The sequence below is a fragment of the Callospermophilus lateralis genome, chromosome 6, assembly GCF_048772815.1.
Source record: "Callospermophilus lateralis isolate mCalLat2 chromosome 6, mCalLat2.hap1, whole genome shotgun sequence".
Classification (NCBI taxonomy): Eukaryota; Metazoa; Chordata; class Mammalia; order Rodentia; family Sciuridae; genus Callospermophilus; species Callospermophilus lateralis.
In genome coordinates this window covers 56,587,235-56,613,821 of record NC_135310.1, presented here as the reverse complement: position 1 = coordinate 56,613,821, position 26,587 = coordinate 56,587,235, and the positions used below count along the sequence as shown (strand labels likewise).

The 26,587-nt window shown below is 44.8% G+C and overlaps 2 protein-coding genes across 3 annotated transcripts in view; one reads left to right on the top strand and one right to left on the bottom strand.

Moving 5' to 3' along the window:
• Positions 1-510: 510 nt before the first annotated feature.
• On the bottom strand, positions 511-12,265 carry LOC143401873 (uncharacterized). Its single transcript, XM_076859465.1, has 6 exons — positions 11,877-12,265; positions 10,802-11,101; positions 8,512-8,555; positions 8,329-8,402; positions 8,105-8,162; positions 511-1,667 (listed from the first exon to the last, which is right to left on the bottom strand). Exons 1-5 carry the CDS (start codon positions 12,263-12,265, stop codon positions 8,142-8,144), a joined length of 828 nt encoding a protein of 275 aa, XP_076715580.1. The 3' UTR covers positions 511-1,667; positions 8,105-8,141.
• The window catches only part of Foxo3 (forkhead box O3), a 122,196-nt gene continuing 106,364 nt past the window's right edge, over positions 10,756-26,587 (top strand). Inside the window, exons 1-2 of one of the 2 annotated variants that reach the window (XM_076858372.1) lie at positions 10,756-10,824; positions 13,633-14,391. In XM_076858372.1, coding sequence (XP_076714487.1) covers positions 13,771-14,391 — 621 coding nt within the window. In that variant the 5' untranslated portion in view covers positions 10,756-10,824; positions 13,633-13,770. Of the gene's footprint in view, positions 10,825-12,270; positions 12,516-13,632; positions 14,392-26,587 lie in introns of those variants that run through there. The other variant, XM_076858371.1, reaches the window with a different exon arrangement.

Here is a 26,587-nt window from a genome sequence, read left to right as displayed (position 1 = left end):
AGAATTTCCTCGCTGTGGAGCAAGTGTCGGCATTTTTCCTCAGCCTCATCCCCAAGGAAAAGGAAGCCAGGGGTACAAGAATGGGGATAATCAACAGTCAGATAAAATATATCTACTGGTATTTTTTGTCAAATCTTTGTGCATGTGAAGGCCCTCTTTGACATTAAAAGGTACCCACACTCTTCCCAAAATTATGGTTCTACTTTTTTTTGTGTGTGTTTCTATTTTATCATACATTGGCAGAGAAAAATTTCATGACAACATATTTTTAAAGGCCCCTAGGTACCATTCAAAAATACTAACACAGGGGTTCACAAGATACTGTTTTTCATTTCAGGCAATGTTTGGAGGACATTGGCAGGCTGTGACAGCTTCTTCAACCCAGAAGGAAAAAAAGATGACATATGCCTTCCCCTAAGAAGTCTACCATTTTTAAAATGGGCCTACACAGGTCTTTTTTTTTTTTTTTATTGGTTGTTCAAAATATTACAAAGCTCTTGACATATCATATTTCATACATTAGATTCAAGTGGATTATGAACTCCCATTTTTACCCCAAATACAGATTGCAGAATCACATCGGTTACACATCCACATTTTTACATAATGTCCTATTAGTAACTGTTGTATTCTGCTACCTTTCCTATCCTCTACTATCCTCCCCCTACACAGGTCTTAATGTCACAGCCTTGACATTAGCACCCCACTGGGCCACTGAGATGTTCTGGGGGAAGCAGGCTATGATTTGATCTTGGAAGTCTCCTCCCCACAGAGTCACCTCTGGAAGGCTTGCTAAATAACTGAGGACAAGGAAGAAGAGGATTGTGATTGGTTTGGCAGCCTGACATGCCACCAGCTACTGTAGTGAGCCCTGGTGGGAACTGGGAGAGGGGAAAGGGGGCAGAAGTGAGATAATGGGCCCACTCTCCTACCTTAGGACCTCAATTTGATCTCTCCCTGCTCCTTGAGAAATGCAAGCTTTGTAGACAGAAACAGCCTGAAGGAATCCATCCAGCTATTTTAGATCCTTCCAGCACTTTGAACACCAGATTTCATCTCTATCTAGAAATTAGTCCTCTTCCCCTGGATAACTTAGAGGGAAGTAGTAAAGAAAAAATAAATCAGCAGCCTGATCTACCTTCCAAGCCCAGCCAGGGACCAGACTAAGGTTAGTCAGAGAGGAAGTGTCTGTTTCCTACCCGAACCCCCCAGGGGCAGGCTAACAAACAGTCCAAGGCTTCTTTTTAGGAGGGAAAAAGGTTGTCATGTGAGCGAGAGAGGGCACCTGACTAATCACAGGCAGTTGAACAAAGAAAAATTTGTATTTTATACTTGAGGTATGTGGTGGTAACTATGGGAAGAAAATGTAAGTAGGACATATCCATAATAAATCACAGGTTACCAGGAAGTTTAGCAGAACCCAGAGCTGGGCCCAGGTAAAGAAAATGAGATCTTCCTGATGAGTACCTCTAAATCACGAAGAAAAACCAACAGAAAGCGGTCGCCTCATAGCAATGCCAGCTCAGCAGAAATGATGGTCTCCCAGAGCAGTAGATTTTCCAGGATGAGAAGCCAAATGAGTCTAGTAACTTCGTTAAAATATCTTCTCTCCTTTGCACTCAGGAGCACTTGGCAGCTTTTATCAGGGCCATAATTACATTAGGTACCTGCAAAAGGCTTCAATAAAATTAATGTAATTTTCGATAGCTCCAATGATTTGCTGATTCCATGAAAGGTCAGAGCCTGCTAGCATTGGCACTCTCTGTGGACAGGGACTTCACTGTGGTCTGTACCCAGAAATATCACAGGTATGAGGGTATTCCACGGATCAGTCCCTCACCCTTGCCTTTCCTTCCTTTCACATTTACTCAGTAGTGCTGGAGATTGCAAAGACTAGTTAGACACAATCCCTGGCCTCACTGAGCTTCCAGTCTGGTGGGGAAACAGCAAAGATGGCCCTTCCCCAAAAAGACCTAAATGTAGTGGTTAGAAATAGCTACACCTTGAAGAAATAAGGAACACCCACAAATGTGTAAACATAGGAACATAAAACAGCTCTACGGTGTTTTATCCATCAATGGTACGGGCGAGGAGTCTTGCTTATAAATGGGAACACACAGAAGGTGTTCGATAAGTTTTTCTTTTGTAATTTTTATTTTTAGTTGTAGATGGACATAATACCTTTATTTATTTATTTTTAGGTGGTGCTGAGGATCAAACCTAGTGTCTCACATGTGCTAGGCAAGAGCTTTACAACTGAGCCCCAGCCCTAGCCCATTGGTAAGTTCTTGTTGAAGAAATTAGCTAAGCCACAGATGAATCTAGCACTGGCTTCTATGCTCCTCAGGTCCAGCCTTTCTAGTTAATGGAGAAGGAAACCAAGACTCAGAAAGGTCAAGAGTGTTGGGTGAGTAAAGGTTAGAAGCAGAGTACAAGACTAACAGCCATTCCTGTCATCTGGCTCTCTCTCCCACCCTGATGCCTGACCTGGGCCTTCAATAATGCTTTTTTTTTAAAAAAAGGATTAAGATGTGAACTTTTCCTTCCAAGGCTCTATGTATGTCATGTACTTTTTTTAAAAAATATTTTTATTTGTAGATGGACACAACATCTTTATTTTATTTAGTTTTTTTTTTATATGGTGCTGGAGATTCAGCTCAGTGCCTCATGCATACTAGTGGCTCTACCACTGAGCCACTTTGCCCTCAAGTTGCTCAGAGTAAGAGAGGGAAGATCCCACTGCCCTAGGACCTAGGGAAGCCCCAAGGCTGAGGCTGAAAGAGAAGTGGGTTTCCAAGCAGTAAATGAAATCAGGTAAAGTAGTTAAAGGAGGGTTTAGAAGAAACCCCGCATAACAAAGAAACGTGTTTGTTATGTTGGTGCAGCATGGTCCTTCTGTGATCACAACATTAAAGACTTCTAGAAGAAATTTTCCAAGCTGCCTAATGTTCTCATTTTCTGAGTATGTCAAATGCAGAAGTTAAGCAACAGCCATATATGAATTTTGACAAGGCCAATTTAAATATCAACATACACAACTGTGAAAAAGTAGAGAGGGACTAACTTAAAAACACATATAGACAAATTAATTTTTTCTTTTTACTTTTGAGAAAGGAATACAATTCCAATTATTCACTTGGGGATCAATTATTTTGGAACAAACATTTTGTTGATAGTATCAACAAAATGGGTAGGGTGGGGTGCCAAAATGGCCACCTCTTTCATAATGGCTCTCTCGTTCAGAATGGACCTCCCAGAATTCTTTTGCCAGAGCTTTCCCCCAAAATCAGTCTGATTGTTTATGTAGCAGGTAAAGGAATAGGAAGTTGACTGTGTCACTTAACCCAGAATTATCAGATGTGGGGGACTGCCAACTGCCACCAATGGTTCTGAGGTCACTGATCTTTCCATTAAGCCCTTGTCTCTGTTGCTGTCTACCAGAGAAAGGCTAGCCTGTTTAGGCCACAATCCCTCTTCTTTCTAGGCGCCTTATATATTCACATGGACCCTTTTGGTCATAATTGTCATGACAACCTACTCCCTCTTCAGCAACATATTTTTATTGCACAACAAGTAGAAAGAAAGGGCCATCTCTTCTTTTTACTGGTAGGCAAAATTCCCACAAATTCCAAGAGGAGTTTCACTCTCTGTGGCAGGCAGGAAGACTTGACCCAAATTAACTAGATTTGGTGGGTTCCCTCAACAGGCCAAGGGGCACCAGGGATTATGTTCAATTTGGAATTATTCATTTGACTTCATTTCCAATATAGAGCTTTTACAAAAAGTTATTTCAAATGTTTAAAACAGGCCTTCAGATGATCCACTTGAGCAGCGGCACTGCAAAAGGACTCAGCTGCGTGAGCTTGTGAGGGTCAGGTGGTAGGCTATCATCGGACAACTCCTGTTTGGAGGCCTTGACACTTCCTCCTCACATGTCTCCCTTTGTGATTCTGTCACCTATTTTGGAGGCTTCAGCTGTCTCTCCAGAAACAGCACAAGAGGGCCAAGAGACATGATGTTAAAGGGATGTGAACTATTCCAGGGAGTAGGGAAGGAGTGAGGGGGAGTCCTTTCTAACACCTGAAGAGCTACCTTCTGAGCAGAGTAAATCCAACTGCAGACCAGGAACAGTTTTGAGGCCTGACACCTTGAATGCCATCTCTTAGGGTGGGTAGGGAAGGACACACAAAATCTGTCCCATTAACACTCCAGGACCCTTTCTTTGGTGGGCCAGGAAAAGGGGCTCCACCAGGACTAGAACTGTGAGACAAGTTCCTTTAGCAAAGGAAAAACTTTCTTCTGAGATGTTTGACCATCCCGAATGAGAAGCATTCAAACTCAAATTTACCATCTTCATAGTGACTTTGGCAGTTCTCTTCCATATATTTCCATGCTAGAATTTGCTGGATCATATACAGGAGCCTCCTCACATTTTGCTAGTTTGAGAATTTTAAAATGATGTTCACATCACGTTTGCAAACTTGGTCAAACTTTTTGTTTTTCCCGTTTCCCTTCTGTTTCACAGGTTTACTTAATTTCCAGGTGTGGTGTGGGAGGGGCAATAATCAGATTTAATGTCCCTTGAGCCCTTTTACCCTAGGGGGGGCTTCAGTACCAAACTATTCCAGAAAACTTTACACATTAGCACATGTGCCTAATTGCCCCAGTAAGACGCAAGGGTAATGACCGTTTCCATATGGCCTCGATTTTTTTTTAAATGCCACATCAGTGTTTGAAAGTAACTTGTATTTAAGTAATTGCAAGGCATTTTGAATAGATTTTCTAACAAGCGGATGTGGACATGCGCTCACTTCACAAGTGTTCTCAAAATGAGATTTGGACTAGAAGGACCACTGACGAAGCTAATGCCCTGTGCGGGAAGCCAGTCAGCTGGCAGCACTGCATTCATTCTGACTTCATGTCTTCTGCATCTTACCATAGAATTTTTTTAAAAAAATTTACATTTTAAAAACGTTGTCACAAACTCTCATTATTACTTCTGGTTTTCAAAAGAATTGAGTACTTCCTTCAACTGGCAACAATAACCTATAACATGTTAAGCCTGGCCCCTCTCTCTTCAAGGACCTAAAATCTAGTTGGAAAGAAAAAGGTTAGGGAAAAACAAAACAAAAAAATAAATAAATAAATAAAAGAAGTACTTGGATTTTAATACTCAGTTTTAAAAAATAATTCAAAAGTTTATTTTTTAAAGGGTGCAATAGTTCCTTTCTTGCATTTTCAAACTTGTCTTTCATTTCTTTAATTAAGCACACTTATTTTCTACATCTGTTTATTCCCATACCCACTATGTAGGTCTGACCTTGCCTTTTGTTTCTGTCTATCCTTATGTGGAGCCTTGCTTCCTTGCTTTTTTTTTAATATTTTTTTTTTAGTTGTCAATGGACTTAATTTTATTTATATGCAGTTCTGAGAATCAGACCCAGTGCCTCACACATGCTAGGCTAGCACTCTACCACTGAGCCACAACCCCAGCCCTGTTTTGTGTTTTTGATTATGAGCATCTGTTCTTGAAATTTCATGTGGGGGATTTCTTTGGAGCCTAGGTTCAAGATACTCGTTCAGAATAGATTTGTCTGTTTCTGACATTTGCTTAGAGGGCTATAAACTGAGACTCATGAAGTTTATTCAATAATCACATGGTATCATGAATTTGGGTCAAAATCTTATATGAAAACCACTTCATAGTCATGAATTATCAAAGAATATCTTTTTTATATTCTTCATCCCACATAAGCATCAAGAGAGGTGAATTTTTCTGTGGTCCTCTTCAGCAAAGCAAGTTAATTTTATTTTCATCTTGACCTTGGCCCTTTAGAGTACCAGTTTTATGGGAAAGTTGTTATTCTTCTGATCTGAGGGATGCCTGAGGATATATCTTATGTCTCTGAGATCCTGCACACTGGTCAAAGTGGACACTCAAGGACACAGTTGTTTGAAAGATGTTTTAGGAGCTTGTTCTCTATCCAGGAGTTCCACCTTAGTTTTGTTTTTGGTCTGTAATTTTCTTGCTTTCTTGCTAGCTCAATGACTGATTTTTAAAAATTAAAAGTTTTATCCAGCTTTAGTTTTTGTGTGTGCATTTTTTATGTGTTTCTTTTTCTCTTCTTTTTCTGTTTATCAGATTTAGTTTTCATCAAGTTTGTATTTGCAAAAGCACATACTTACTCCACTGTATTCAACTCAAGTACTTTAAAACCAAGTATATTAGTCAGCTATTTTGCTGCTTTGACTAAGGACCCGATCAGAAAAACCGTAGAGGAGAAAAAAAGTTTATTTGAGGGTTCATGATTAAGAGGTTTCAATCCATAGACAGCAGACTCCATTCCTTAGGGCTCAAGGTGAGGCAAAACATCATGGTAGAAGAGTGTGGTGGAGGGAAGCAGCACACATGATGATCAGAGAGAGGTCTCCACTTGCTAGATACAAATATATACCCCCAAGCCATGCCCCAATTCCCACGGCCTCCTGCCACACCCTGCTACTTCAGTTATCAGTTAATCCTTATTGATTCACTGATTGGGTTAAGACTCTTACAACCCAATCATTTTTCCTTGGAACCTTCTTGCATTGTCTTACATGTGAGCTTTTGGGAGACACCACATCTAAACCATAACATCAAGATTAAATAATGCATAATCAATAGGTAAAAGAAGTCAAGTGCTTCTGTTGTCCTTCACTTTATTTTTCTTTTTGTTACTGGGGATTTGACCCAAGGGTACTTTACCATTGTACCACATTCTCAGCCCTTTAAAAAAAAAAGAAAGATAAGAAATCTGAGAAAGGGCCTCCTATGTTGCTGAGGCTGGCTTTGAACTTGCATTCCTGCCTTAACCTCTTGTGTTGCTGGAATTACAGGTGTGTGCCACTATGCCCCACCATTGTCCTTCCCTTTCTATTTGAATAGACCCCTATCTCGGTGGTCTATTCCAAACAAATCTTCCTTAGAATGTAAGATAGTAGCTCAGTGGAGTAGGGGTAAGGGTATGCTGGTTAACTGTCCCCAAGAATGAAGAAACAGGAAAGCATAAAGAAAGGCAGAAGGGCTGGGGCTGTGGCTCAGCGGTAGAGTACTTGCCTAGCAGGTTCAAGGCCCTGGGTTCGATCCTTAGCACCACATAAAAATAAATAAATAAAGTAAAGGTAGTGTGTCCACCTGTAACTATCTAACTAAATATTTAAAGAAAGGCAGGAGCCAGCTTAGTAGAGCACACCTGTAATCCCAGCAGCTCGGAGGCTGAGTTAGAAGGATCAAAGTCAGCCTTGGCAACGGCAATGTGCTAAGCAACTCAGTGAGACCCTGTCTCTAAAATACAAAACAGAGTTGGAGATGTGGCTCAGTAGTTGAATGCTCCCGATTTCAATCCCCAGTAACCCTCACCCTGCCCCACCCAAAAAAAAAAGAAAAGAAAGGCAGGCAAACTTAGTTGTTAGCACTGGCCACTTTCTGTGGAATAAATATGCCCATAATACTCTACTGCAAACTACAAGGGATGAGAAAAATTGCCTCTCATGAACTGGAAAGAACTCCAACATGCCACTGAAGAGTAGAAGGTACAAGTTAGGGTGGCTAAGTCAAATAAACACCCAGAGATCAGGCAGGAGGCATAAATGAGAGAAGAGGGCCTGATGATGTAGAGATGAAGTGAAGAGCTCATTTGTTCCTCATTTTTAGCAGGATCAAATCAGCCAGAGCTGAGGGCAGACACTGGAGTATGTGTCAGAGAGGGCCCCTATCTTAGTGGTCTCTACAGTCTGTGCCTCTGATTCCTTTAGCAATTGAAAATATGTCAGTGTCAGACCCTACCTTCAGAAATGCTGATTCAGTTGGCTCAACATAGCTCTTGGGCAGCACTATTTTTAAAAGGTTCCTTAGTTCAGTACTATTCTAATCCTAAATGCTTTAGATCCATAATCTCATTTAACCCAATTCTTCCAACAATCCTAGAAGGCCTAAGTCTCATTTTATGGGTGAGGAACTGGGACTCAATGGTTAAATAACACTTCCAAGGTCACATAGCTGGTAAGTGGGGGAATCTGACATAACCTTAGAATCTGTTCTTACTCCCCATGTCATTGAACCTACCTCACAAGGCCTCTGTGAGGCTTAAATGATCAAAGTCTTAAAGTGCTCCATTCAGGGTCTGAAACATATTAGGGGATAAATAAAGGTTAACTATCATCATAACCTTATAATACCAAAACAAAATTCTTACCAATTTCTTGTCTACCCAGTTCAATTTCAGGTAAACATTCACATTTTGGGGTTCACTTACTTCTTCTATTCCCCCTCCCCCAAAATATACATACACTCTGTCCAAATGAACCACAGCAGTCATCCTTACAACCAGGATAGACTTTCCAGGGCTTGTCATGCTTGACGTCTGCAAAGGGGAAGAGAGAGGACCAGAGTTCCAGACTCTCTTGGAGAGGGTGGTGATGAAACTTGCCTGGAATGACACCCCAAAGCACAAGCCAAAGCTCACTCTGTACTTTGGTACATGGTGTTCAATAAAGAAGTTTTCCATGTGACTGGTCTGTAGAGGAGACAGGAAACAGAAAAATAGACTAATGAGCGTGTATAGATTGGGGAGGAGCAGAAGACCTGCGTGTTGAGGATCCTCATTTCTTTCCAGCTGGTCACAATTTGTTGATATAGACACAGGAGCCACTCCAAGGGGAAACTGAGCAGTGTACTTGGTCCTTAATATTTGGGCTTTGGAGTCAGAGAGAGGCCCCTACTGGCTTATATGCAAGGCGAACTGACTGGGCTGGCACACAGGTACTGAGTTGCAATCTCTCAGAGGGAGAACCCCAGCATCTTTCACTACCAACCACCCTCACAACTAATGGTAAAGGTTCTCAGCTTTATCTGGTGAAAGTTTTGAATACCTCCAGTGACTGAATTTACAAAATGCAGCAAACCACTGCCACCTTAAATCATTTGTAGAAATAAATAGGATATAAAATTATTTAGAAGGGAAAGTTTTAACCAAAAATTCTACCTAAAAGGTAATGCTAGCATTCTTTCTCAATAACCATAACTTACGGAACTTTCGTATAATAATAAAGTTTAGAGACTAAGAAAGGTGGGAAGAAATAGAAAAAGACCAGTGAGGCCTACAAAGGGAAGGCAAAGTTCAAAAATTTCAGGCTAAAAGGGAAAAATCTGAGATTCAGTCTCTGTGTTCTCAGTTTACTCATAGGGATAAATTACCAGGGTAAATTCTTTGGGGTGACATGCACAACTAGCAAAGCTAAATATTTATAGTCACTGCCATCTTAAGTTTTTTGATCAATTCATTTGATGCTTAACCAACACTATATGTATGAACTCTTGATTTGTTTTGTGCTGCTTTCAAACTCTTAAAATATTTAACTTTAAAGTATTTCTTATGTCTGTGCGGTAAATGGCTTTATTATGTGCCTGTCCCCCATTCCTCACTCTGAGGGTCACAATGTTCTTAGGGCATCCACTGACTCTTTAACACACACACCCTTTTTGGAATGCCCTTGGGATATGCATTCTGTAAATGAACACTCAACATGTTTATAGTGAAAAATCTAATGGCTGAGAGCCCAGCCAGTGTAAACACATTCTTTCTACTTCTGCAGGTCTGCACTATAATGACAAAGGATTGCTTAGATTTATAGAGGAACAAGAGTGGATTTTTTTTTTTTAATAATAGCATCCTGTATTTAAAATCATCAAGTGAAAATTCTTTGGATTTTTCGCTGCATGCAACGTGAAGCCCTGAGTGATCTAGCCTCCTGGTATTTGATGCAAAGCTGAACATCAGACTCTGGGTAATAAGCTTTTAGCACTGGCACCTGAAGCTGTGTTGTAGTCATACACCACCATCTACACTGCCAGGCTGTGAATCAAATTCAAACTCAGGGATTCTCAGGCCCATAAGGAGAGAAGAGCATCCTCAGGCGAAGGAGCAATCCCAGGAAGCACATGAGTTCCCTTCCCCTAAACTTCCCTTTCCAGAAACAACCCGAAGTAGAAGCGTATTTGTATACAGGCAGAGCCCTACGTCTCCAGACCTGCACACTTGGACTGAGGATAGATATTCGGAGCAAGGGAGCTAGGACACAGACCACGCAGGGTGCTGAGAGTCCACCTTGCGGCCAAGATGTGTGTGCCACTGAGTGTGTACGTGGTAATTTCTGGGTCGCCGCCGCGAGGCCCGGCCAGGCGCGGCTTCCAGAGCAAGGACAAACTGGCGGCTTTATTCCTTCAGTGCCGAAGCAGATGGCGAACCAGGGAGAAAAGAGGCTGCGTGCGGCGACTACCACCCGCCGATTCCGTGGCGGCTCGCGCAGAGCCCGAAACTAGCAGTCAGGCTCCGGGGCCGGGTCTGCCGGCTACGCAGACAGCGCGCCTTAGGGACAGCCTTACCGCCTCTGCAGTAGTGCTAAGAGAGGCCGCCACGCTGGCCCCGCCGCGTCCCCCAGCCAAAGCCGGCGGCCCCAAGCGCCCGCCACTCTGCGGCGCAGCCAGCCCCACATTCTATTTAAAAATAACACCCACGTGCGCTGGTAAACAAGCGCGCGCGGCCGCCGGGGCCGCGCGCCCAGGGTGAGCCGATGAGGAGCGCGCACCCCTCCTAACGCACGTGTCTTCTGGCTCCGCCCGCCCAGCGCCGGTGATACCTCGTCCCCGCCCCCTCAGCCGGCCTGGCCCCGCCCCCAGCCCCGAGCCCCGAGCCCGCTGCCCCCGGGCCCTAGCGCCGGGCGTGCACGGAACGCTAAGTTTCCTCCTCCGATTGTTGCTCACCGCGGCGGGACCTGCCTTCCCAGGTCTGCCCTCTCCTTTCCTCTCCGGTTCTCCCTCGTCCCTCCTTTTAATCCTCCTGCCGTCCGCACGCGAAGGACTCCTTCTGGAGCGCCCTCTTTCTCTCCTCCTTCCCCTCCTTCCTCCTTCCGAATTTTACTCGATTGTTTATTATTTGCTGGGGGGGCGGGGGTTGGGGGCGGAGAGGGGCGTCTGGGGCCTGGAGACTGGTGCCTGTAGCCAGTCAACGCACAGCGTGGCTTGACGAGTAAGCGGCGCAGCGAATGGAGACGCGGCGCAGAGCTCCGGGGTCACGCGCGTGTGGAGACAATGACATCATCTGTTTGTACGCGTCGAACTAGCTTGGTGCAGGGGCGGGGCCTCGCGTCACTTGAGTGGCAGGCCTTGGGCAAAGCCCGGAGCCCGGAGTCAGCTTGGTGGGCGGACTCCTGCTTACGCTGTGCTGCTGGATCTTTTTGTGTATAGGGCAATGTTGCGGACCCGCTCCTAGACTCTGGAATATCTCCAATGACATAGGTTTTATTTTAAGAGTATTTATGAACCAAAGTGGCTAGACTTTTGGTGTAAATATTGCATGTAGTACATTCTTTAGGATACTAATGAACGATTTGGAGCACGCATCCTAAGGACTAGCGAAGATGATTTTTTTTAAAACCTAAAGGCACTTTTCTTTAAAAAGTCAGAAATGCAGTTAACTGTTTTTGGTGTCATTTTTACAGATTAGAATAAAATTGTTTCCCACTTTCAACTGTGCGGTATCTGGTCTTGCGTTTAGGACTGAGGAATAAAATGCTTGTACTAAGTTACTCTTCTCCCTTGTTTGCCAAGAAATTCATAAAAAGTGAAAAACGATTGTGGTCGAGTGTCCAAGGTAAGGGAACTCAGTGCACACCTTTTGGTGCTTAATCAAATCTGAGGGAATCAGCTTATCGAAGTCTTGCAGGCACCAACATCTTGGCGGGTCAGAATTTCCACGCCTAGGTAACCCTTGCCATCTGTGATCAGCATCTTATCTAAGGTGTTACCTGGTGTCGGGTTCTAAAGGAGAATCGGATACTAGGCGGTGCTCACAACCTGGTGGGCGTACGCGCACGCCGGAGATCCCAGATGCCCGGACGGGGCGCCCAGAGTCTGGGAGGCCGCGTTACGGCGCTCAGAGAAGGGTTTGGGGATCTGGGTCCCTCCCTCTTCCCTGCCAGCGCTGTGCTTTGTTGTCCGTGAGGCTCCTGGAGGGAGGAGGAGCCCGGCGGGGACTGCTGCTGGAGCCCGCCGAGTTCTGGCCGGCTGCGCGCGCCCTGACACCCACTCCCGCAGCCCCGCGGAGCCTGGCCGCGCAGGCGCGCGCGAGCACACACGCGCACTCACACACGCACGCACACCAGCACACTTGGGCCCCCGCCCCAGCCCTCCCCCTGGGCGGGGATCCGCCCGCCCGCTCGCCGTCATTCTAGGTTGAGGCTCCCTGCGTGTGTCTATAACTTTGTGCTGCTGCCGCGGCCGCCCTGCTCGTGGAAGGGAGGAGGAGGAATGTGGAAGGCGGCGGCGCGCAGGCTGACAGGCGGTTCCTTGGGCGGGCTGCAGCGGTGGCCCGAGCGCCTCTCCTTCTCCAGGGTTGCACGTCCTCTCCTCGCCTGGCCCCGGACCTGCGCGGGATTGTGCGTCCTCCCGCCTCGTCCCTGAAAAGGAAGGAACCGAGGTAGGCGCCGGAGCTGTGCAGCGGGGCGGCCGCCTTCCCGGTGACTCCGGATCTGCTTCTGAGCTGGGCCAGGCTCTTCCCTTTTCCCTCCCGTGACTCGGTGTGCGCGCCCCCCTTCTCTCCCGCTAGTGTTTTTAAAGGACTTGAGGGAAGGGGGAAACTGTCAAGATGGCAGCAGCGGGAGCGAGGAGGTGATGAACGTGCTGGTCCGGGTTTTCTGGCAGCCCGGGAGACTTGGCACTTCCCGACCTGTTGGAAGATTTATGTTCCGTCTTGCTCCCTCCTTCCGACCCTGACTGGGAAGGGGGCGGAGGACACCACGTCCGCGAGAAAATAAACCACACAAACCCTCCGAAGTAGCCGTTCAAACAGGGCTCGACCCTTTGCGAACACCCGCCGGCTGCTTGCCCCCTTCTTTCGTCTTTCTTTTTTTGGAAGTGACAAGGGCCTGTTTGAACTCAGCCCTCGGTTCGCCTTCCCTTTCCTCAGCCCGCGGGCGAGGAGAGAAGGGAACTGCCCGCGCCATCCCGGTGCTCGGGCCACTCCGCTGGGAGGGGTTGGCAGGGGGATCGCGGAGGCGACAGGGCCGTGCAAGGGGAGAAGAGCCTAAGACGCCACGGACTTAGGCGGCTGCGCCGCGGGAGGTACTTGAGCGGGCCGGAGCGAAACATAAACAAACGCACGCCCGCCCGCCCGCCCGCCCGCACGCCCGCTTGCCTGCCTGGGCTCGGGCTCCGACCGCGGTTCGGCTGCGCCAGCACCGGCCGCTGCCCACTTTAAAGGCGCGGCCCGGCCTCCCCCCCCACCCCTCCCCTCCCCTCCCCCTTTCTCCCCGCCCAGCCACCTAGCCCAGGAGAGACCTGCAGATCTGGCGGCGGGGGAGGGGGCTGCCCCGTGCGAGGCCGTCGATTCGCTCACATCTCCCCAGCGGCCTGGCCAGGGGGCGGCGTCTGCTGCGCCAGGTTCGCGGGACGCACGTCCCCAGGTCTGCTTGTTCCTGGGAGGCAGGCGCGGTGAGGTCGTGAAGCCGCGGCACCCTCGGGCGAGGACTCGCCAAGGACTGGGCTCCCGCCCGGGATAACCAACTCTCCTTCTTTTTCCTTTCGCGGTTCCTTAGGCGGCGGCAGCAGCGGCGCCCGGGAGCCCGAGCCTTCGCGGCGCCTCCGTCCCTCCCCCGCCGCACCCCGCCCGGGCGTGAGAGGAGAGCGCGAGAGTCCTAGCCGCCGGCAGGCGGGCGGGCAGGCAGGCGGCGAAGATGGCAGAGGCACCGGCCTCCCCGGTCCCGCTCTCTCCGCTGGAAGTAGAACTGGACCCGGAGTTCGAGCCCCAGAGCCGGCCGCGCTCCTGTACGTGGCCCCTGCAGAGGCCAGAGCTCCAGGCGAGCCCGGCCAAGCCCTCGGGGGAGACCGCTGCCGACTCCATGATCCCAGAGGAAGAGGACGATGAAGACGACGAGGACAGCGGTGGCCGGGCCAGCTCGGCTATGGCGATCGGCGGCGGCGGCGGGAGCGGCACGCTGGCCTCGGGGTTACTCCTTGAGGATTCGGCCATACTGCTGGCTCCCGGAGGGCAGGACCTCGGGTCCGGGCCAGCTTCCGCGGCGGGCACGCTGAGCGGGGGGACGCAGACGCCGCTGCAACCTCAGCAGCAACTGCCACCGCCGCAGCCGGGGGCGGCGGGGGGCTCTGGGCAGCCCAGGAAATGCTCCTCACGGCGGAACGCCTGGGGGAACCTGTCCTACGCCGACTTGATCACCCGTGCCATCGAGAGCTCCCCGGACAAACGGCTCACTTTGTCCCAGATCTACGAGTGGATGGTGCGCTGTGTGCCCTATTTCAAGGATAAGGGCGATAGCAACAGCTCAGCCGGCTGGAAGGTGCGTACTCACCAGGGGCTGGCAGCCGGACCGCCTGGCCTCCTGCGCAGCGCCGGACGCGCCTCAAATCCGTCGGACGCAGAGCGCCTAAGGGCGCTGGGGAGAGGGTTGGTAGGGGAGCCTCTGTTGTGAGGCTTTGGAGGGTTCTGTTTGACCTCTGGAGCAGGGGGAACCTGGGGATAGCCTCAGAGAGGGAAGGAGTCTCCCTGGGAAGCCTCGGGCGAGACCAGGTGAGGAGGTGGGGGGCAAGGTTCACTGACAAGGGAAGGAAGGGTGAGCTGGAGTGCATTTGCTGGATTATCGGGACAGCGGCGAGGAGGTAGGTCCGCGGCCAACTTTGGAATAGAGTTTACTGTAGCTGGTTGCAGCGAGGACACCGTGGGTGGAGTGAAGGGGTGTGTGTGGGGGGGTGGGAGGAAAGAGATTTTCATTTGGTCGCAGGAGCTGAATGAGAACCTTGGAGTCCCAAGTTTCGGACTGTGGGTGCTAACTCCCACAGGCATATCCATCCCCTTAAAAAAAAAAAAAAAAAAAAAAAAGCAATGATTGCAAACATATTTCTGGCCGGCTCCCTTTCCTTGCCTATGCTGACACCTTTACTCTTAAGAGGTATCTGCCGCTTCACTCAGCTTGCCCCCGCGGAGCCTCTGAAATGTTCTGGGACCTGGAACAGATCAGCCTCGCCACCTGAACGTGAACTGGCCGCACCTGCTGCTTCGGACAAGGCCTGGACTTTGGCACTATTCGAGGCAGGTGTGGGCCTGCGTTTTACTCTTCTATTGAGAGGGAGGTTAGATGCAGGGCTGAGCCTTAATGGTTTCTTCCTATATATGAACCTGAAGAGAGGTTCTCTACAGTTCCTTTTCAGCCTCTTGAGGCATCGGACTCGTGTTAGAGAGAGAGGTGTGGAAAGGCCTATGATGTAATGACTTCCTGCAGTTGGGCATCCGAAGAGATTAACTCCTCTAGCCTTGCTGAGCTGCTGACATCCAGCGCTGTGCTCTTCCTGGGCACATTCCTGCCCTCTTTCCCTAAGATAGGAATTTGTCAGAACCAGGAAAAACGGAGTCCTCCGTGGTCATGGGTACACATCGCTTATTATAAGTCCCTCTTATTGGCAGTTTGGTTTGTTTTTAATGAAAGAGGTCCTTGCTTCCCCTTTCTGTCCCTTCCTTCGTTTTTCATTGGGGGAGCCCTGTGTCTTTGTGGGTTCCAGACTTCCCAGGTGTATAAAATAAGGACAGTTTAATACAACTGAAGAACCGACTTGTAGCACCTGAGAGGAGTCTCAGTATGAAAAAACTAAGGAATATAGAGTAGGGTGTATCATAATTTGCTTTCAGGAAAATCTTGTTTAAAAAAAAAAATGCCTTTATTTTCTTTAAACTGATACTATTGGAGAGGTCTTGTTTAGATACTTTAAAGCAAAATGTGTGCTTTGATGTTATTCCACAAATCTGTCTCACTTTCAAATGAGACAAATGCTGACATTATGAATCTTATATTTGATCTTATATTATTGCTTTACAAAGGAATGCCAGTTGTGTGATCAGAGAGTTGTTTACAGAAAGGATGAAAGTTCCATTTCAAAGTATTGCTAATGTGATAGCTTTTTAAAACTGGGATTTCCAAGTGGATGGCAAGGGTTAACCTCAGGGTACAGTGTTGAAAGGGGTGAGTATATAGAACTCGAGAAGATGGATTTGGGGTTTGGATATTTTTCAAATTTCTCACACTTGAAATTAAGTCCTGCATGTTTGAATTTGATGCAGAGAATGTATTAGTTAAAAGTTGCCTTTTATGTTAAAAATTAATGCAAATAGGAAAATTTCCATTTTTCCTATGTTTGTAAGATGACAAAATAACTTAATTTCACAAATAACATTTTTGCTATTGTGTTTATAAAGATAATAACAGTTTAATTTTATTTTTTTGAAGATTTATGTGAGATATTGTGTGCTAAAAGTAGCCATGAATTGAGCTTCAGTTATATTCTCATATAGTCTGCAGGATTTAAGTAGAGATTTTGGGCCTACTCGTAAGTGGTTTTATGTCATAATAATTTGTGTGTGTGTGTGAGAGAGAGAGAGAGAGAGATGGTTTCTTTTTTCTTTCCTTGCTTTCTCATTTCTCTTCAATTAAAACCTTATGAAATACTGTAAATTGAAATTCTTAAGATTAATAAGCTTAATGTGGGCACACATTTATGGTTATTCTTACTTTAAAATATTTTTATCAGTTCCATTTCTGAATATCACATGGCAACTAATCCTTGAAGATAAAGGAGATATAAATTAGTTCCAGTTTTTGTAAGATGACCTTCATCAAAAGATGCAGCCATGCAGGAACTTCCCAATCTTTGATGATGGAGAAGGCCTTTGAAACTGGGGCTGGTTTCATATTCTGATTATGACTAATAGCTAACCATTTTTATGTTTGTGGTTTAGTGGGGGTGGAAGAAGAGGGAAAAGGGAGAGGTCAGGAACTAATCGTGACCCATTTCCCTGCGTCCAAGTTGAGGAGTTGATTCCTGTCATGATTAGTCATTTTGGAAGCATGCATGTGCATTTAAACCACACTACTTTCATTCTGAGTTATGCATTGGGATTTTTAACTTCTAAAAATGTCTAGAATTCAGGTTAACCTCTCTCAGTGCACACGGACATATAAGCCCATGTAGGCCTTCTTTTGTGGCTTTTTGGGCCAGCATTGTGAGATCCTGTAACCAGAATTAGTTCCTGAGATCGAATAATGAAGGAATTGGAAAGGAGAACTTGAAGATTGGAGTTCAGACCAGTGATTCTCAGCCCATGGTTGCTTCTTAGAATCACCTGGAAGCTTTTGAACCACACCAGTACTCAGAGCATCTGATATAATTGGGCTGGCATGTAGTATTAGCATTGGTGGATTTGTGGTGTCATTGTCCTTGTTCTTATTTTGTTTTAAAGTTTCTCAGATAATCCTAATGTATAGCCAGGATAAAGTTTGCTGGTCTAGTTCAACCCTCTTAGTTTATTGGTGAAGAACCTGATTCTTCAAGAAGTTAGTGACTTTTCTAAGATCACACAGCTAATTAGTACAGAGGTAATTAGTAGCTGCAGTTCTAGATGTCTTTGTTCTTTATCTTATTTTTTTTTAAATTGACCTTTTAAAAAAATCATTTACTAAGTAATGGATTCTTAAATTAGCCTTCCTGAATAGTACATTTGCCTCAGTCTAAAACACCTTGATTATTATTTCAATATCAGAGGATAGGCCCATGTTGATGGAGGCTCAATGGATATGTCATGTTTGCATAGCTGCATAGTCCAGTGCTTGGGAACTACTAGAGTGATAAAAGTGACAGGAGAGATAGCATTTTAACAAAAAGAGGAAGCCCTTGGTCACCATGCATCTGTCAGGGGCATTCTGTGCCAGGGAGAAGGATGATGGTTATCTTACAAGTTCCCTTACCTCAGGCATTAAAGTAGAAACAAATAATCAGATGTGGTTATGAGGGGAAAAGGTTACATTTCCTTTAATTCAGATTAAGTTTGCTCTCAGTACACCCATAATTGAACTAGTGAGTTCGTGGTTCCTCTTGTCTTAAGAAGACCCAAGCACTCCAGCGTTTCCCAGGAGGGCTTGTCACTGACTCCCTGTCCACACCTGCACTCTTCTGTTTCCCACAGGTCAGGGTGGGATCTTATTGGGTAGCCACGAGTGTCCTGTGGGATACAGCATGAAGACTGCTGTTGCAGAGACATATTTCTTAAGAGTCTGAGCCTTTCTTCATGTGAGAATACTTGTTCTTATGACTTCTTGCCAAGGTCAAAAGATGAGGGCTGACCTGCCACATGATGCTTATTTATGCCCTTACTGTTCTTGTTCTTTCGACCAGTGCAGCCAGTTTCTTTATAATATATTGGATTAAGAAAGTGTTATTTTAACTGTAACTTTGTTTTAAAATTTGTTTTTAAATTTCAAAATGACAAAGACATAATAATTCCACATTGGCTTATAATTTTGACCTCTTTCACCTTTTGGCGTAAGGACCACCAAAGGGCCAGAAATGGTTGTATGTGAAGAATCTGTCTTCTTGGCCCATGTTGCCAAAATGCTGTTTTGTAATTTCCTCTGGCAGTACTGTCTTTGTCAGTGATTCTCAACTAATATACTTCCTCTTTCTACAGCAGCAGTACACTAGGGGGACTGTTTTTCCTCTTTTTCAAAGCTGTGTCATTGACCTATGAAGTGAAGAAATTGGCCCTTTTAGACTTTGATCTGTGAGCCTATATAGCAGAGAGACTCTTTAAAAAAGAAGCTAAATGTGTGTTTTTGTGTGTTTATCTTCTTCTTAGAAAATGAAATGAAACTACAGCAGACTTATTTTTAGGAGATTTTGGGAGGGTTCTATTTTAAGAAAATGACACCATAGAAGAACATCTTGTAGTTAAACTTTTTAGTACTCTGCTTGTGATTCTTACTTAAAAATCTACCAGATATTTTTCTTTGGGAAATTAACGAAGAGGCCTTGTTCCATTAAAAAGTCGTTTCCTTGGGCTGGAAAGAAACTCAGCAGACACAGTCCATCTGAAGCTCTTGATGACAGTGTAGAGTGGAATGTTTAGGCCTGTGTATTCTGGTGAGTACTTCACTTACCCATGGCTGGTGCCTCAGATTCCAGATTTCTAGGGCTGGAAAGAAAATGGAATTTAATTTGCTTTCATATCCACTCATCATGCCTGTTAGGAACAGACTTGATCCTATTCTTTTTTCTCTCCTTTTCCTGCATCACAAATTGAGGGGCCCTGAGGAACCACTTTGCCTCCCTGCTACTATAGAAGAGTCTGGAGAGCATACATACAAAGGTGGTTAGTATCAGTGGATGTTATCACTGGTGAATGTTTAGTGAATAAAAGATGGCAAAGAGAAAACCCTTTTTAACCCATTTGCATCACATCCTGTTACATTCATTCAACTAATATTTTTCAAAGGCCCCTTTGAGGGGAGTATTCTGCTAGATTTCAGGGGTATGATGGTAGCACAAGGCAGGTAAGGTTCCAGTTCACAGGAGCTGACATTATAGTTGGGGGAGAGAGACAGTGAACATGCAAGGCTGTGTTTTGTGTACTTGTTATTATTTCCCATTCTCTTTGCCTTTTCACATTTGTACTTCTGCTTTCCTCAGTGCCTCAACTCTGCAGAGAAGTTACGAGCAAATGGCAAAGTTGATGTTGGGCAAGGTTTGGAGCTGGCCTTTAGCTTTCTGCAGATCATTTTGAGCTTGCTGTGGAGATGCGAAACCACTGTAAATGAGTTCTGTAGTTTGGGTCTGTTTGGGAGAAGCTTGGGTTTTCCTAGATCTACCTGGTTTAGAGCACATCTGTGGCCCTGGACTGATGTGGGATCCTCAGTTCTGTCTCCTGGAGCCTGATACAGGACCAGCCTCTTTCTGGAACGGTTGTGTAACCTTTTACAGCTGGTTCATGTGCATTGCTTAAATTCAGAACTGAAAGAGGTCTTAAAGATATTTACCTGCTTCATTTAATAGGTGAGGCAACAGGCCAGGAGCATGTGAGTGATTGGCTCAGGGTCTCACAGCCAGCAGGGTCCACAGAAGCCCAGGGCACCACGGTTCTGTAGTGTCTGCTGCTAACCACTGTGGCTTCACAGCTCTTCGTGTCAGTGCCGCTCTCCTCCAGTTCTGCAGGCTCTTACTTCATTTGCTCCTCTGCTCCTCCTCCCCTGCTCTAGGCTGACTTGAACTGGAGTGGCTGTTTCTTTTTGCATTCTCTGTAGGTGCTCTCAGATCACCTTCCTGAAGAAACCTTCTCTCAACCCACCATACCCTGCCCATCCCACGACTCCTGCCTGTTTCTTTTGATTTTTCCTGTGACTTTTAAATATTTCCAAGTACAGGGTAAGAGCCTTGTCTACCAGGAAAGAAGGCATTTGTGATGCTGCTTTTTTTGGATTTTTATGTCCTCAGGCCATGGGGATGGCCTTGTTTGGGACTCTGATTCGAAAGAGGCTCATCCTGAGTCACAGTATCCTATGTCACATGTGGAGTCTTGATGCTTGTAGCTGTGAAGGTGTTACACCTTCTAGTGTTGACCTTGTGTTGCTTTTGCTCTGATGTGGAGTAAATGGGAAGGATGCTCTGCTGCCTGTGGGGTTGGTTCCTTGCAGGGTCTTGTTCCCTGAAAACTTCACAAGTGCTCACCACTACCCACCACAGAAACGAAGGGAAACCTGATTTGGGGATGATCTTTCATTAAGAGAAAGATGGAATCAAGTTTACCTTCTGTGTGACTACACTGTTTCATTCAACCTAAACTTGTACTGTCTGGAGAGTCACTGTAGAATCATTAGCCTGCAGTTTACTAACCTCTTAGAGGATTAGAGCTGTTATGTAAAACCAAGTTGTTCATGATATTCTGTGTTTTGGGGCATAAGTCCCAGATGTTGTAAAGTCTAATATCCATGGATTGGGAAATAAGTCACCTGTGAAGAAAGAGGAGGGAGGAAGAAGTCTTTGCAAAGAACAGTCTGAGGGCCAGGATGTATCCTTGCTGAGTTTTCTGAATAGGTGGTTAACCTAGTGATTATAATAAAAGACCCCAATTCTGATGGCATCACTGCCCAGATAGTCTTAATGTCTTTAACTATTTTGTGCTTAACCAAGCCTCTTTTACTTCCTAGTATCTCTCTTTCCCCAGTAGGAGAAAGAACCAGAATAGCAGGCATCTGTAGAGGACTGTGATATAGCCCTCTTTCCTGGTAAAACCCAAATGTATGATTGGAGTATGTTTTAAGCCAGGCTTTTCTAGGGTACATGTGTTCCACTTTTCACTGGCTGTTTTGATGTTCTAATCTTGAGCCTTTTTCCCTGCAGTGCTTCAGTTACTATTACGGGATAATATTGCACAGTGAAATGGACTGACTTCTCTGATGGGCTGTGGTCTTTCTAGCAGTTCTGCTTCTCCTGGGTCATTGCATATGGTGAAGAAGCCAGGTTATCTTTTGGGGCTCCCGGACCTGGGTGTCCAGATGTACCTTAGTCCTGCAGTACAGAGATGAATGCAGAGCGAGGAAGGCATGTGGCACATTTTTAGGAGGCAAGGCGAGGTAGGAAGTGACTTCTTCCCCAAATGATAGGAGTGGCCCTATTTAATAAACTCAACAGGGGTATGTTTGTCAGTTTTTTAGTATGTTTAGGAATTTCTTATTTATTTGAAGACCTTTGTGTTATGTATGCATGCATAAGGGGAGAATCCACATCATATTTCTCCTTGTGTTTTAGATGTCTGGTGAAATTAATAATTCAGCTCCTGAAGCCATGGAGAATTTACTTTAAATTCGGAGCCAGCAGAGGGAGTACACAAGTCTTTACGCTGATCTCAAGTATTTTTTTCTCTGTAAAGCTAAAATAATACCTTGATTTTAAAAAAGATTCTGATATTTCCATGTAGGTAAATTGTCATCATTAGAAAAGGATAATTTGGTGGTAGTGGTGGGGTGTAGATTGAAAACCTAATGGTAACTCTTTCCCAGGAGGCTTGGTTGTCTAAGCTGATGGCCGTCTTCTGGTCCCCGAATAATTCAGTGAGAATGCTTTTAAATGAGAGTGCCCTCCGCTGTCTTTCATCTTTTTGCTACTCTGCCCCTGATAACTGATGCGAATGTTCATCTATACCTAACACCACACTTTACAGAGTATGCTGAATGTCCGGACCAGTGAAGTGATCTTTATTTAGTGCTGTTTTGTTTGTGGGACTTTGGATACTTTCTAAAGCTTCACAGTTTCCCATGAGTGAAAGGCAAGAATGTCATTATTTCCAACTCAGATTCAGTTGTCATGAATCTACCAGAGAGTAGGACTCTGAACTTTTTAATAATTCCATAGTGCTATAATTTATTATCTCCCTCCATATTGTCCCATTGGGTGTTGGTGGTTTATTTTGATTTAGCAGTTGTGGTAGTTTGAATCTTGACCCCCCTCCCAAAATCATGTGTGCCTGTAATCTCTGACAGAATGTGACCTTATTTGGAAATAAGATCTTTCTGGAAGTAATTAATTAAGATAGATCATGTTGGAGGAGGGTAGGTCCGAATCCACTGACTGGTGCCTAGGGAAGAGAAGACAGGTCCATGTGAAGAGGGAGTAAGATGGAAGCAACATAGTTACTTCCAGTGGCTAGGAAGTAGCAGGAAGAGACCCTTCTCTGGAGCCTGCAGAGGGAGCATTGCCCTGCCAACACCTCGATTGTAGTTTGTTAGCCTGCAGAACCATGAGGGAATAAATTTCCATAGTTTTAAGCCCTTAAGTTTGTGGCAATTTGTTGCAGGTAGTCCTCAGGAACTAACTTTGGAGCCTACGGTTGCAGGTAGAGGAATAAAAAGGCTTTATTTAGATTCAAATGTTAATAATCATTCACTTTCTTCTTTCTCCTGATTTGAGGGACAGAAGAGGGGAAAGGATTCCCTATGATTTTCCAGTTATAAGTACCAGAACTTGTTCCTGTCTCCGGTTTTGAACGAGGGGTATCCTATGCCCTCCCCCTTGAATTTCTTTTCTTGGCCTGTTTCCTGAAGCTGGTGGTATGGCTGTGCTTGTCAAGTGTGGTGAAGATTGGCTGAGGGCTTTGGCTTAGAAGTCAGTATTTGTGGAGAGTAAAGAACCAAAAGGGCTCAGTGGAAGAATAGTGTTAAAGAAGAGTCCTCCCTTCCCAGGGCCTGTCAGGAGGGCCAGATGAGGCATGTCTGATGCACTGCCCTTGATGGTGGTAAAAGGGCTAGTCCAGAATCTCTCTGGTACCTCCTCAGCTTTTCCTGTGCTCAGTTCAAGCCATTTAAAGTTCCATACATCTGAGACTTCAGGTTCATGACCCCTCTGGCTTCCTACATTGATATCCAAAAAATCCAGCTGCCCCATTGAAGCATAGAACAGAGACTAATGGTCCTCCTAGAAGTAGAAACAGATATTTTCTAGATACCTAGTAGGTGATTGGCTTGGTAAGTTCAGGCATAATTAAGAATCGGGCTGAGGTTATGGCTCAGCGGTAGAAATACTTGCCTAGCACGTGCGAGTAAATAAAGATAAATAAAATATTGTGTAAATAAAGATAAATAAAGATATTGTGTCCAACTACAACTACAAAATAAATGTTAAAAAAAATCAGAACTGTATCTGTTTATTCTTATATTATAAAATGGTATTTTGGAGGAGGAGAGCCAAGGTTGTATTAGAGACAGTTTGGTTTATATGGTGAAAAGAGGAGTCTACAGAAGACGTTCTCAGGCCTAGTTATTAATAGTTACAGTAATATTGACAACAATAATGTGATTTATTGAGCATTTATTATGTGCCAAATGCTCAGCTAGTGGTTTTTTTTTTATGACTAATATTGATTCTACAAGATAGACATATGAATGGGAGCCCTAGGATAAGGAAATGGTTTAAAGAGGTGAAGGTAACTTGCTTGGGCTTTAAATCCAGGCCTCTGACTCCAGAGCCCTTGCCTTTTCTGTTCTGCTCTCCTGCCTCCTGGAGTGTGAGTGGGACTTTGAGTGGGTGGGGTATAGCAATAAAAAGTTAAACAGCTGCCATTCAAAAAGTTTCTACTGTGAGCCACATTCTCAACATGAATTACTACTAATCCTCACATTAATTCTGCAAGAGTATGTCTTGAATGCTTATCCTTAAGAGTTGTGGCTGGCTCAGGGTAAGGAGCGCCTCTCTGTGTTGGGGATGTGGAGGTGGGTGGTGATGTTGGTTCCTTTCCTTGATGTTCCATGGACTACTAACTTTTAGGAATGAGGCATACCTAGGCTTTCAGTAGGGGTAAACCTGTTGGATTGGGTATTACCATTTCTGTTTGCTCACTGCCTTGTATCATGGTTCACTATGGGTCAGATATGGAGTGTACTATTTAGAAATAATAGAGTGATGCACAGTGGGTAGAAATCCTTTGGGTTGGGTCCTTATCTCTGAGAAATTTTTGCCTTGGGACAACAGAACATCTGCACTTCTACAGGTAGATGCAGGGAGATAGCAGCATCAAGAAACACAAGTTTCAGGGAAAAATAAAACAACACATTTACAAGTTTCTGGCAGAAGTCTGGCTGTCAGATCAGATCTCATAATTAAAGGTATTAAAATATTTTGTGAGGTGGTTGACTCTTTGCATTGCAGTTATTAGTGGGTTTAAAGGCAGGCTGCCAAGACTGAAACAGAAAATGTTGCATAATTCAAGTTGCTGGCCAGGTTCAAATGTTTATCTCCACTGAAGAGCCTACTGCTTTTGTCTTCAAGGTAAAAATATGTGGGAGTAGGACCCAAAATGGTGATTTTAATCGGCCACAGGAATGCATTAGCCATGTGCCCTAAGATAAAACATGGCTAACTGAGTACTAATTATCCCTTGTTATTATCTGCATCTTGGAAAAAAAATTCAGAACCCTCAGTTTCATGTTAAAGCTAGGTAAGTAAATGTCTGGAGAGTGTCCAGGGGACAGACTGAAGCCCTGTGATAACCGGAAGCAGGCAGGACTGTGCTGCCCGATAACTGAGCACAGCTGGTGTGCGGGGAGGGTGGCTTGCTAGGGGCAGTAGTGATAGCAGGTGACAGTGCCCAGGGTGGCCTTCTAAGAGGGCATGGCTCTGGGCTGACACCAAACGTTAAGGAGGGCATAAAATGACATCCAGTTTAAGCTCATTAGAGGTCTCCTTGGAAACTGGTACTACATTAAAAAGATCAAGTGGATAGTTAAGGCATCAGTTCAGATAATTCAAACCTCAGAACTGCTTTTTTCCTGAAGTGTCCTAATAATTGATTGTAAAAATGGTATTTCTCTCCTTATAAATTATGTGAATAATTGCCTTGGCTCCATATTTCACAGCAAGCTTCGGCTAGTGATGTTTAACTCTCCTTGCCCCCAGCCCAGCTCCCCTCTCTTTGGATCTTTTTATTTTACTTAATATTTTTTTTAAACAAGAAGGCAGAGGCTGGGGATGTGGCTCAAGCAGTAGCGCACTCGCCTGGCATGTGTGTGGCCTGGGTTCGATCCTCAGCACCACATACAAACAAAGATGTTGTGTCCGCCGAGAACTAAAAAAAAAATAAATATTAAAAAATTCTCTCTCTCTCTCTCTCTCTCTCTCTCTCTCTCTCTCTCTCTCCCCCCCCCTCTCCCTCCCTCTCTCTCTTTAAAAAAAAAAAAAAAAGAAGGGAGTTTGATTTTCTTCTGATACTATAAACATTTTATGGAGTGAAACACTTGCCCTAAATCTCTACGTTTAAGTTTTTCATATTGGTAAGTTTCTTTTTTTAAAAAAAGGAAAAATAGCCTATCTAACTTAAACTTAGTGTTGCTTTGGGTCTTCCTGTGTTTTTACCTGATAACGTAGCTGTTTTTGGTGTTCCAGCCAACACTTATGTCCAAATCAAGGACTTATTAACCTCACCCTTCAGACTTAGAAGTCTGAATTGGATACCATTTTATTTATTTATTTATTTATTCCAATTAGGAGATTATTCATTTTTCAGGATGAGATGGGACATAATTCTGTTTACTAGTGTTTTTTTTTTTTTTTTTAGAGCTAGGGTTGTGGCTCAGTGGCAGAGCGCTTTCCTTGCACATGTGAGGCACTGGGCTCCGTCCTAGCACCACATAAAAATAAATAATTTAAAATTTTTTCTTAGTTACAGATGGACACAATATCTTTATTTTGTGTATTTTTATGTGATGTTGAGAATTGAACCCAGTGCTTCATGCATGCTAGGCAAGTGCTCTGCCTTTGAGCTACAACCCTAGTCCCAATTACTGGTTTTTTATTTTACTAGTTTCTCATTAAGAGCATTAATTTGCCATTTATGACTATACCTATTTATGCTAAATAGTGGTCCATTTATTTATGATAAATAGTGGTCCACAGACTAATTTATAAGTGAGGTAATTTTTAAAAATAAAAACTGAAGCTCTGAGTTTAAGCTTTCTTCAAAATTTCTTTTGAAGAATAACAGATCTGGTGCCTCATTTATGTAACCCTGAGAGGAGGGCCTGGAATTGACTTCTGACAATGTCTTGGACCTGGTTATTTTAAAGCTCTCATGGAGCTGATACTGGTTTGTGCGCTGGCTTCAGCACACTTGGGCTCTTAAGCCCCTGACAGATAACTTCCTAGGTGAGCTGGTATACTATTTCTTGAAAT

Coding starts and splice junctions, on each gene's coding strand:
- LOC143401873 (XM_076859465.1), bottom strand. CDS start 12,265: ATGACGGCGAGCGGGCGGGCGGATCCCCGCCCAGGGGGAGGGCTGGGG. Junction 8,556..10,801: donor GGAAGGCAGGTCCCGCCGCG/GTGAGCAACAAT, acceptor TCTCCTCTACAG/ACCAGTCACATGGAAAACTT. Junction 8,163..8,328: donor GTGGTTCATTTGGACAGAGT/GTATGTATATTT, acceptor AATATGTTTCAG/ACCCTGAATGGAGCACTTTA.